This window comes from Cuculus canorus, chromosome 2, assembly GCF_017976375.1.
Source record: "Cuculus canorus isolate bCucCan1 chromosome 2, bCucCan1.pri, whole genome shotgun sequence".
Classification (NCBI taxonomy): domain Eukaryota; kingdom Metazoa; phylum Chordata; class Aves; order Cuculiformes; family Cuculidae; genus Cuculus; species Cuculus canorus.
In genome coordinates, this window is record NC_071402.1 from 138,373,178 (window position 1) to 138,386,089 (window position 12,912).

At 37.3% G+C, this 12,912-nt stretch overlaps 1 protein-coding gene across 1 annotated transcript in view; it reads right to left on the reverse strand.

Moving 5' to 3' along the window:
- ITGA8 (integrin subunit alpha 8) overlaps positions 1-12,912 on the reverse strand; it is a 108,609-nt gene that overhangs the window by 42,692 nt on the left and 53,005 nt on the right. Inside the window, exons 19-21 of the mRNA XM_054059621.1 lie at positions 12,654-12,721; positions 11,548-11,695; positions 4,958-5,050 (exon numbers count right to left, since the gene is read on the reverse strand). Of these exons, the coding sequence (XP_053915596.1) occupies positions 4,958-5,050; positions 11,548-11,695; positions 12,654-12,721 (309 nt within the window). The remainder of the gene's footprint in view (positions 1-4,957; positions 5,051-11,547; positions 11,696-12,653; positions 12,722-12,912) is intronic.

Here is a 12,912-nt window from a genome sequence, read left to right on the forward strand (position 1 = left end):
TAGCGGGTAAAACATACAGTTCTCAACAGTGAAGGAGATAAGGGCTTCCATTGGTGCTCTCTTGTGTTTATGCAGACCTTGCTTCCTCCCTCTGATAAGTTCCATTTGCTTTGCAAGAAGGGCATAGAGTAAAGCAGAACAAGTTCGTTCAGAAGAGAGAATGGAATTGCAGGGCTAACTACAATAGGAAGTGCATTAATACAGAAGGAATGTGCAATAGCATATGATGGGTTCTCTGTAACTCTCTTGTTGGATCCAACAGGCCCAGTACGTGACAGGGGAGCAGGGGGAGATGCCATCTGACCTCCATGTTAAATTAATAAACTTGTACTGCAATGTTTAAATTAATGTTTTTAATTGCCTCATTTCAACTGCATGTGTTTTAAATCTGGTAATTTTTGAAGTATGCATTTTGCATTGAGACTGACAGCAAAGACTACAGCCTGTAATCTTGTACAACTTCACCCTCCCACCTCCCTTATTGCCTGATTGTAGAACTTCCTGCCAGATAACCTGCAAGTTTTCATTTACCTATAGCCATATCCTCCATGTGGACAAACAGTCTTCCTGAGAAATTCATCAAAAGGCATTAGGAAATGAGACCATAATTACTTCATCTCTGCCAAGGTCTGACTAGACTAGGGGGCATGAGGAAAGAAAGATGATCTGCCTCCTTGGCATGCTTTCCTTAAGATACTTGGGGTGGCGTTGTCAGCAACAGGACAGGACACAACAAGGTAGAGTTTTGTGTTTAGGACATAGATTCAATGTCACTGAAGAGGAGACATTTTCCTCTATGGGTGTAATTTCAAATGTTTAAGCAATTCCTTTCTCCCAAGCTTTATTTTTTAAAATTTTCATCCAATTCTCCTTCTTTCCTCACTTGCCGTGGTGCACCACTGAATCTTAATCCACCTCCAGAACAAGACTTAGCAAACAAGCATCAATTACTTCTTTCAGTTCTCCTGTGCTGAAACAACACTGTAATCATAAAAGAAATGTCAAGTTCAGATCTATGAATTCTGACCATCTTAATGTCATAGTTCTAGCTAATCTTTCTTTTCGGAAGTAAAATCCTTAAGATCAAAAGAGAACTCTCATTAAATTAAACAGAAACTGAATTGGTGGCTTGGAATAGAGATATAAATTATTTTTTAAGACCATTTTTCAAGATGATTTTAAGATTTGTACTGATATTTCATTAATCTTTAAAAATATAACAATCCTTTTCAATCTCTGAGACAAAAATTTCCAAATATTCAATTCAGCATTTAACTTACTGCTTTTACTAATTAGTCCATATAAATTTGTTTCCACTTATAGCAGAAAAAACATTTGATGAACCAAATTTTCACAGACAGAGCAGACATGAACGTGATCTATTATACCGCTGAGCATTAATCCCTATTTAATACTGCAACACACTCCTACTGTAGGAGCCTAATAAGCTGCAGATGTTGCCTTTGTATGGTTGTATGACTTCGTTAATGTCAAGTAGCCCTTGACACTGCTACTAATGATGGGGCCCTTGATGAAAACCCACTGTGGCCAAAGGAGTTGAATTTGCTTGAGTCTGTAATTCAGCAAATACTCAACCTCCTTATTTTGGAAAGACGTTCATTTTATGAGAATAGATTAATTTTATTTCAAAACATCCAAGTGCTTTGGCCTGTTTGATAGGATCTAGGAGTACCCTGGAAGACACAGGGTTAGATTTTTTTGAAGTCTTACAGTGCATGGAAAGATAAAACCTCTGTACTCTTGAAGAATCAATTTGGTACATACCAAGAAATAGGCATGAACTTCTGAGCCTCTCAGTCTTGTAACCTTATATTGATTCATTTTTGTTAACGTCCAAATTGTTCTACCAGAATTTACAACAAAATCTACATCTCACTTCTTAGGCCATTCAACAGGCATTAGGAAGTTTGCCAGTCTGACCCATTTTACTGTCATAAATAAGTACTTTGGAAACTCTTTGCCAGTGAGATGGTATCACAGACATTTAGCTTGCATATGAGCCATTTCATATAGTGATTTTCCTTCCCATTTCTTTTTATCTTCTTTTTTACCTTTACATCTTGTTTTAACCACAAAGATGCTACTGAAAAGGTGAAGTAATTTTATGACCAGTAAATTATTTTAAAGTCACAGGTTTTCAAAAAGTTAGAGATACGTCAATTTGATGACAATAACACACTTTGAGGATGTGAAGCATCAGACAACTCCATAGTGCTGCAGTAAATTCCCATGGGTTTTATCACGGAATCCTGACATAACCCTCATACTCAAAAGTTGATCTTAAATACTTGGAGAACTCATGGATTTCAGGGTGCTGAAAAGTCATTACAGTGACTCAATAGTTAAGAGTTTTAGGAATGTTTGATTTTGACCTAACCCTCCCTTCCCACTCCCTCACAACTTACACAAAGAGTCCCTTTCTGACTGAATATTTTGAGAATAACTGATGTCCTGCCAAAGCAGAATTGTTTTGCAAAACTGGAAATGGATCACAGCAACCTTTCATGATTCATGCAATTTGTACAAAGGGCTGGTATTTTCCTTTTGGAAGTACATTGGCCATCATAAATACATTTGGACTGAAAAAGCTCAAGTCCTTTCACCTTTTGTTAAGCTTCCAGAAGAGCTGGTTTCAAAGATAAAGTTCAGCTTCAAGCTTTCACTCACTATAATCAAACACTTTGGCCATCTGGCTTTGTAATGCTCTATCTTCATATGCCTTACTTTTCAAGGGTTGGACTCTCTTGTTATAAGCCAGAGTATCCTTAAACATGTTATGAACCCTGCTGTTTTATTCTGCTACTTCTAAGTGCCTCTACCTTTTTTAAGTATCTTGCTTAGGGTTATTTGGTAACAGTATATTTATGGAAGCTCTAGAGTTGATTCTCAATAAAAACAGGATTAGTTGTACTGTGAAAATTCATAAGGAGGCAAGTGAGAATAGTACTACTAAAGTGGCCACCAAATAGCATTCCTGACAGTCTTCACACTGCTAGCACTTAGGTTCAAGGGTGATGTGGAAACAGGGCATTGGAATCAAAGGAAGGAGTGTGAGGGGCTGTATTCTAATGCCTCCACGCTCAAGACCTTTCCACTGCTTATGTTTTTGACAACACATAACCACAAAGATTTACTCCTAGCTTGTTAATATCTCCTATGTTTAGCCTTCCTTTTCTCTTCCAAACCCATGGGGTTTATGCTCTCCTTTCTCTCCTCCAGTGTAGCCCAATCATACATGAGATTCTTGTGCACTTTCGTCTGTATCTTGAGAATTTGCTTTTGCCACGACAGTAACCAGGAAACCACTAGGTAGACATGTAACTTTGCTGGTTTTCTGGTACAAGAAATTATCAGCCTTGACTTGGGGTTTATCCAGTGCTTCGGCCCATCACTGCCTTCAGTCATCCCATTACAAAAATTTAATTCCTCAGAAACATTTTCGGTTACTCTTACTTTTTAGGAGTTTCATTTAGTAGAATAAAAATGGAAGTACGAAACCTTTTGGCCCTCTTCAGTATGTCCTTCCCAGATAATATTTATAGTGCCTCCTTCAGACTTCTAGTCGACAGTAGTTCTACAGAAGACAATCCTCAACAGGCAGCTTCATGGTCCCAGCATGTCCATCACCTGAAGTGCACTTTTCAATGGCTTCCAGCTCCTTGCAATCCCAAAAAGTCTCTCTGGGTCTGCTCGTTACCATGAAAGCAGATGATTGTATGACATGCATGGTCTCAAATGCACTTTCAAAAGCTCTATGACTGATCTGAATGTAACCCTATTATGCAAACAAGCTTATTCTAGTCCCAGTCTCCTATTATATGACCCATTTGTTTCTCTTATCAAGGGTCAGAAAGGAACAGCTTCAAGATCATAAAAGGCCAGGAAAACACTTCTCTACAAAGAGTCTGAAGAGTGAAATATTGATCTTCCATGGGACAAACCTTAACTTAGTAGGGATTTGAAAACACTAAGGAGATTTCCTTTGGTTGCATTGTAAAGCCCCAGGTCCAATATGAAATGCAAACAGTGGTAGTTTCCTTTTAAAAGCTATTTTTTATTCCTTATATATGTTCCCGCTGTTCACTGCTTCGTTTGTATTAGGATAGCTTTTTATTTTTTAGGTATAAAAGCTTGGATTATTTCCATTCAGTTAAATATTCATAGCATTTATAAGTTTACAAGAGCACTAGAATTCCTCTGCAAGGGAACCATGGTGAAACATTCCCGGGTTTGTACTTCTGGGGTTGCCTTGAACTGTTTTGTCATGAAATAGGGATAAGTGACGACAACTGTGAAATGCAAAGCATGTTTTTTATCTTCAAACCTAAGTTTAATCCTTATCTGCTGTTCATTGCCAGTCATTATCCAGTTCTGCTTTTGTGTAAAAAGAAGGCTACTAATGTTCCGTCTATTGTGCAGTATGATTTATGAATAGCTGTCTTAGAAAAATGTTTAGAATTACATTAATAACTTGAAGAAAAACTTGATTCCAACCACGTTTTCATGGATATAAATCATGATATAAACAGATAAGAGAATTCCTATGCACTCAAGATGAGAACCAGGCCAAAGAAGCTGTAATTTACTATACATATCTTCAGTAGAAACAATACTGAAAGGGAGAAATAAATAGATCACGTTATGGATTGGGATTCTCTTTTCGTTATACTACTGAGACTTCTGTGACTTAAATGGAGTCACTTCTTACAGTAAGTGAAATAAAACATAGGCTCTAGCATAATCAATCTTTTAGAGCAATAAATTATTAGTTCTTCAGACACAAAGAGGTTCTTCTGCCTCTTACTACACCAACAATTTCCTGTCCAAGTAAATGTTGCTTACTGGGACACATTCTGCTAGTTGAATATATTTCCATTTGCTCCTCTTTAAAATTCAATTAGATAAAAATCAGTAAATGCATCTGTTTTTCCCTTACGTTTGCGCCAGCCACCATGGGGTTTCCAAGATCACACACCACCATTCTAGTTTCATTTTCCATCTTGTAATCACAGCTCAATACACGCAGTGCCTGTAACAAAAGGACACCAGTATGGAGGTCAGAGATCACAGTGAAATGTATCCAGTTGGGAAGGCGATGCCTTTTTGACTGTGACATTTCTTTTGATTTCAGACACCTGCTCAGTGAGCTATAAAAACATCTAATTGCTTATTGTTAGACGAGGGAGGAAAATTGATGCCAGGGAAAAACAAACAGGGAAGTTTCCTAGTATCTTAATAGCCACAATGAGATCACTCCATTTCTAGTTTTAACATACTGCTTTGTTGCTCTGAATCATTTCTATAGCCATAATGACTGAATAGAGATAAAAAAAAGAGTAGGCAAAACTGGGTGAGGAGAATACGCCTCACATTAATTGCAATAGTTGTATTATCCATCACTAGAAGTCTCCAGAGTGAATTTTTGGCATTGGCAAAACTTTATTATAGATAAAGCCTGGAACATTATTTTCCAACCTATGGTAAAGTGCTTTGATCACTAAATACTTCTGTAAAAACACAAACTCCTACCTGTGTTTATAATTTAGCAACAAGAGATACATTTCCACATTATCAGAAATTAAAGTTTTTGTTGTTTATGGCAATAGGTAAAATCTAACTGTTTTCCAAGTAACTATTCTTTCAAAGCCCAGTTTGTACCTGACACTTTTCAAGCAGTTTCGCTCGAAAACTTTGAGGATACACTCACAGAATCTCTTAATGTAGGATGTGCCCTACATCTTTGTTGTGTTTTGTTGTTTGTTTTTTTTTTAACCCTTGTTAGCACCTGCAAACAAAACAGACTTTATAAAAGCAAGAACATCTATAGAATAGCAGAAGCAGAGAACAAAGACAATAAGACAAAGCAACAAAACATTTGTTGTTTGTTGTTTTTCCCGTTTTCCTCCTTGGCACATTCAAGAAAAGAAAATGCTCCCATATACGTGTAGAAGTAAACTAGCTTTGCAAAAGCAGGATGCAGCTAGTTGTTGCTCTGAGGCACTCCTAATACTTTTCCTTTCATTTGTGATTCTCACTCATTAAGCAATACACGCAAGGCCATGATCTTTATATGAAAAAATCCAGGAAATCTCGAGACCACTGACAACCAATTCACTCCTATCTGCAAAAGCCAGCATGGACACACTGACTTTATAATTTCCTGAGATTAAAAGAAAAGATAAGGCATGTCCTAAGAGGAGCCCACGTGAAGCATGTCCTCTGCACACACCTCATTGTATACTGACACTTTTACAATTTGCTAGGAGGAAATAAAGTTTGTTACACAGAATATCCAGTGGACTAATAGCCCTTCCAAGCCTCTCCAGGGTTGGGAGGGGGGGATTTTTATACTCTTTCCAGCTGGTTAATTAGAGGTGAGAAGCAACACGCAGGAGAAGAGAGGGTGTTAATGCAGTTGAAACCAAACTTGTCTGGAAAACTGTTCATTTTAACTTGATGGGTGGGTTTACTGTTTTGATTTTGTTTTAGGAGTGGGTTGAAATTGAGGCTTAAGTGTTAGAAACTAAACATTCATCTTCATTAATGCTGTTTCACAGACCAGCACAGAGCAAGTAAGCCATTATCACACATCTTTTGTCCCTCAAATGCAGAGCAAATAGGGGAGTTTTATGAGTAGGTTTTCTGCAATTTGGAGGCTATGCTCTCAGACTGAAAATGATTAATGGCACAGAATTTGTATGACCAGAATCACAAAAGCTAATTTGTGCAGCATTAAGATGCGACAAAGGGTCAGCTGTGGTAGAACTTCCTCAATACTGAGACTTATTGCCTTTTTCACTGATCACCTTTTTTGAGGTGATTAAGTACAAAACACGAAAACTAAAACCAGGCAGGAAAAAAGCAAGAGCAGAGACTTACACACCTAGTACTGTCAGTATCATTGAGTGCATATGTAACTCAGCCAGACAAAAAGTTTTGCCACAAAACTCTTCTACCTGCCACTGGTAGCAATTTAAATTTTTACAGCAACATGTGGTCTTCTTGGCAGTCTCGAGCAGAAGAAAACCCCCAACAATTAACACATGTGCTCCCAGGGTGCATTTTAACTAGAAAATAATTGGATGCTTTAAGTAATCCAGGCAGCCTACAAACCTGAAATTCTTTCTGGTGGTCTTAGTGATGAATTACCAACTGATGCCAGAATAGTTGAGCATAATAGGCAGCAGACTAAAACACCTCCTCTCTTCCCTTGATCAACACCTTCCAATCTTATTTTCTGAGGAAAAGTGGATGGATTAGGCGCCCAATGCCAGAATCTAGCTTCTCATCTAGCTGATGTATGAAGAACTAGTGTTTGTCCTCACAAAGCTCAAATCACATCTCATCTAGCCAGCCGTCATGTACTTATCCTGAGAGTTTTCTGGTAAGACCTTAAGGTTTCAGGTCTTTTTCCTATTTTAAGAGAGTGTCGTGCTTTAGTTTTTTACTTTGAAAGGCATGTTGAATAAAGGCTTATCCATTGCTATATAAATCCGGTTGTGACCTTGAACAAGTCTGCAGATCCCAGTCTAAGTGGAGACAGTTATGCCAAAATACATCATGTTTTGTTGTGGAACAAATATCTATTAGGGCTTTGTATTCGTCCTAATTACTTCTACTAATCATTCCATGTGAAACGTCGGTTCCAGCTATTGCTACTACAGCAGGATTAAGCTGTTCAGTATGAGCTCTGTCATAAGGCAAAGGACTACTGCACAGTACTCTGGGAATAGCTTGGGGTTCAAAAACACAATCATGCTACTGTACTCAAAGGACGTACCATACAGCAAGTATATACTGTCTCTGAATCTACTGCTGGCCATGGAAATGTGAGGCACTATAACATGGTTACACTTTTTTTCAGTGCAGTTAATTCCAGTAACTCTACACCTACCACATACAGGCAGTTATTACAAACCATCAGATTTCCAGTAACTAGTAAAGCTGTGGTAATTTACTCATCTACCTGGTCTCTGGACCTTTCAAGTGTTTACACAACAACACAACTTATGAATAACAGATTAGATTTCAATATAAGTCATTGTATTTCATTAATCAGCTTTTGACTGAAGGAAGTATTAGTATGTACAAGAATTAATGAAACTTCAAAATCACATCATTGACCTCGAACTCTGAGATCACATCATTCACTTGGCTCTCCAGTTGCTTATGATCATACACATCTCTGCAAAATGCTACTCTTTTGATATGGTTGCGTAGTCTATGCTACGGAATCAGGCCTGAGATAACAAGGCAATCACAACTGAGATCAGTCTCAACATTGTATTCCATAAAGTTGAAATGAAGAGGTAGATGGCAAGTGAATTTTCAGTTAAGTTGTTGACTTTAACACTTTCTGAGTTCAATTCAAATGATACAGAATAACCCAAAGAATTGTACCAGGCTGGACAGGAAGCATTTAAGGGATACGTTTGTTTCTCTATTAGATAGATTAAATCCAGAGAGACCTTATAAGAAAGTAGGCTACTATGCTCTATGAGTACAGTTACTTTTGAAATTATGTCAGCATAATAGAATTATTTGATTCTAAAGACTATTCAGTTCCATCAGAAATATATCAAGTGATTTATTCAGCTCATTACATTTCATTTATTCTGCTCTCAGTCTACCTGTTTTGCTGGCTCTGAGGTGACTATTGTCTCTGCCTGAATACAAGGAATTGTGCAGTCTGGAGAGAAACAGCTGCATAGAGGAGTGTAAACACTGATACATCAAAGAGTCAATGAAATCTTTAGATGCAGAACTTTAAGAGCACGAATGCAACAGGGTCTACCACAAATCCGCCTGTCTTCTGAAATTACTCTGAATCACACTAAGTACATTTCAGGAGCAATCGCAGATATCCCATCAACAGGGTGCAGTGCAAACACAAAAATAAGAAGTGAAATCTTGATTCTACTGCAACTGACAGCAAAACATTCATTCACACCTATGGTTCATGCCTCAAAATATCCACAGACTGAGACCTTTTTTCATATACCTCATTGTCTACTGTTCATTACTGTGACAATTTAACCTCTATTCTTTTCATATGGTTCAAATTGCCTCTTTTTTTTTTTTATTTTAATAGTAAGCCCTTTAGGTTGAATTAATTGAGTTCCTCTTTAATTTATACTCATTTATATGATACCATGACTCCTGAGAATCTGGTCATCCTGGTAACACATGAAATCCTGATACCTAAGGTTCTGACCACTCTGGGGGAAAAAACAGGAAAAAACTGTTAATTGTTGTTTTAAGTGGTCGAACTACTTAATTTACACATTTTGATGGCATGAATTAAATTAGTAAACAGAACAAGAAGGATATAAAAGAATGCCTGAGTTTAAAAAATGTAGGTTTCCATCCTAAATTTTCTTTTTAAATTACAAAGGTTTTATGTTCTTCTTTGTCATGTTCACAGCAGTTTAGATGACACAGGGCAGTACAGAAAGGCAACTGAGTACCTAGAAAAGCCAGCCTCCACCAGCAGTTAAATGGCAGCAAGTTTCAGCTTTGTCTTTTTTGAAGAAAATTATCATATCATTTTCTTTTACAAACACACTTAGAAGTGAGGGGTTTTGTTTATCTAATGGAATGATAATATTATGATCATCATAGTTCTAAAAAACATACAGTTTGAAAACAATAGAAAGAGTAAATCTGCTTTCAGTACCATATGCAATTCTTGCAAAAACCGTACCTGCAATGTGGAAGGGAAGATGCTAAGAATGGTTTATTCCTTCTCAGAAAGAATATAAGGATATTTCTTTGAATGCATAAGCATGAAAAGTAAAAGAATATGAAACAAATTATGTGTTTTAGTGAACTGCATAACTGTGTTCAAATGATTGCAATTTTTCTATAAATTGAGAAGGATTCAGAACTGGACTTGTCAAAAATGTATTTTATCTTCCACAAAATCTGAAGAAAATTAAAATGTTGAATTGTATTTCCTAGGCTTTTAAGAAATTATTTTGAAAAGAAAAAGGACATAAGAACTCTCTTTCCCAACTCATCATATCTTTTCCTTATTCTTCCAAAGCACCACAATCTCCCACCTCTTTTTTCCTTCTTTTCCCCATGTCTTTACCCTGCTGGCACTATAAAATTCTTTTTTTTTTCTCAAATAATTAAAAGCTCTGAGCAATTTCTGTCCAGTCCAAATGATAGATTTGTGCTAATATGTGCTGTGGGTTTTGGAATAAGTGACTTCCCTGACATCCTTAGTAATGGCCAAAATAACAGCCAAAGATTCCTAAGGAGAAACAAAAGAAAAAATTATAACAAGGTGAGTATATTAAAGAGAAATTAAGTTTTGTAGATCAGTCTGAAAAATCAGAGGCTATGCTAAGTGAACAAAAGACACAGACAATAGAGAGAGGCTGGTGTCTTTACTTATATGTTATGTGTGCAAAGATATGCTTCTGAGAAGTGAGGTTGCAGAGATTTTCCATATTCTCATCTTCAGTGACATCATTAATTCCTGTAATTTTTTTCAAAGTGGGTTTAAAGCCCAGTAATGAAGACACTGACAGAAAGAGAATAAGGAAATACCTTGTAAATTACTTTCAACTTCCTTAAAAACATTTGCTTGTAGAAAGGAAATTAACTTGCTTTCTCCCACTCTCACCCCTTGAGGCCCTCCTGAACATTCCAGGCACTGACAGGAAAAAAAAAGGAAGCTCATGTTGCAACAGCTTGTGAGATTTATGTGCAGATGAGGTGATTCAGAGTTGGTGTCCAACAGAGAATACACGTACACTCTGCTTGTTTGCAGGATAGTGTTTCGTCTTTGCTCTTAAAAAACAAACAGACCCAAAAAGGAAACACTGGAAGTTTTGTACAGCTCAGCAGGACTTCAATCAATGTTAGTCCTCCTGTGAACACTGGCACATTTTACATTGTAACTGCATTTTTGGCACATCGATAGGATAAAATAATGCAAAAGAAAGGAAATCAACTTTGTCAAGTTTATATTGCAGTTAACTGCAATATATTATTATATATTGTTCAGAGTATCAGAGACTGGGATACTCTTAATAACGGTAAAACACTGGTGTGCTGGGAGCACAAGACAGTGTCCAAGAGTCCGGGGTTCAGCAGGGCTCACTAACTCTAACAGAGAGCTGGTACCACAGGATCCAACGCTGGAAGCACTCAGGGCACTCTGCACTATCAATCCGTCCCTCCTGCGGATAGGGTTACTAGTTCAAAACCTGAATTCTGTGAATATCTTTAGCTCTAGGAGAAACGTGACAGCGTTTGTGTAGTATTATAACTCAGTTAACAGCAGGGAGCTGGAGCTCAGCTGGCTCTGAAAAGAGTGGTCTTGACCCTCCCATCTTCTGGTGACATGGCTTATCTCTAGGTTGGACAGTGTGAGCAAGAATAGTTGAGGGTCAATGGAACCTCCCTTCCTAAGAGCCACGTCTCTACTTGCTCCTTCCAGCTGGTATAGCCTATAGGTTGACCTTGTTCTCAGTTGTTCTGCTTTATTACGTTAACATTTTTATTTTCATTTACCTTGTTGTTGCGTTCAACCCCAGTGTAATCTGCTTCAGGTGGAATCTTTATATGTAGCTCAGCTTCATAGGCTCCTTCCCCATCATTTCTTGGATTTATTATGAGCATGACACAGTTTTCTTCTCCGATTATTAGTGGATCTTTATCTCTGTATAGAAAATACTACTTGTCAAGAGTTAAAACACAATTATGATTTACATATGAAAAAAGCAGAAGGACATTTTGCTCTCATAGTATCTGTTCTGGAAAATATTCTATAACCAGAGAATGAAAGATCTGAAAAAAAATGACCCTATAGAAAAGTATGCCAGCACCTGGGTAGGAAAAAGCTTAAGAGAAAACACCACCATGGACAACCAAAGTGGGCTACCACAGAACTTTAAATTCATTGTATAAAATTTCAGAACCTGAGTACTTTCTAAGCAGAAAGTAGTAGGTGGTGAAGAAATTACTTGCGACAGGAGTCTCATCAGCATTTTTTTCTTGAGGGCACAAAGACAGTGGCATTCCAGTTTTCCCCTCATGCCCATTGTAAAATGAACAACGACAGAAGATATTCTGAGACCGCAGTGGCACTGTGCCCATTCCTTTCACAGCTACATATTGATTTTGATGGCACAGAGCCAGATCAATGTCAGAGATTCCCCACTTTGGCATACTTCTCTGTCCACAGGAGGAACTGGTGCCATTTTTTGAAATTCTTTTAGTCTGAGATTCAATTACTTCACTGAGTTCAGGAGAATTTTGTCCCAAGCTCATACCGGCATACTGAAATAAACAGTTTTGAAATCTCCTTTGGACAACGATTTGTATTATCTCTTAGCCTTCAGAGAACTTGAATCACTCCTAACAAACATTTGCAAACAATATTTTCTATGATAAGCATTAAAAATCAGAATGGCTCCAACAAAGGTACATTTTTAAGTCTGCATTTCTTCATTTTTTGGTTTTCTAGATGAAATGGATGTGTAAATTCTGGAAATTGGGTAAGAATGAGTAGCTACTGCAAACAACAGACCTGTGTTCTGTATATTTCATTCTGTTAAAGCAGTTAGAAGTGTCTGGTTTTTTCTTATATACAGTGTCATTTATTTTATTTAACTTACGGTATAGCAGAAAGCTGCAAGTCAGGAATGCACAAGTTGTCCTCCCCGCAGTCAACCAGAATGTAAGCCTGTATTGTTGTAAAAGAAAAAAAATATAATACAGTTAGTACATGCTCCAAAGTCCAAATGACTTCATTAAATATCACTGACCTAAGTATATAAAACATCACAACCTAAATGTCTTAAATATCGCTAGCACTGTCCTGGTGAATTAATCTCTTTCTCCTTTCTATAAGTTCCTTTCCACACGGGTATTGTT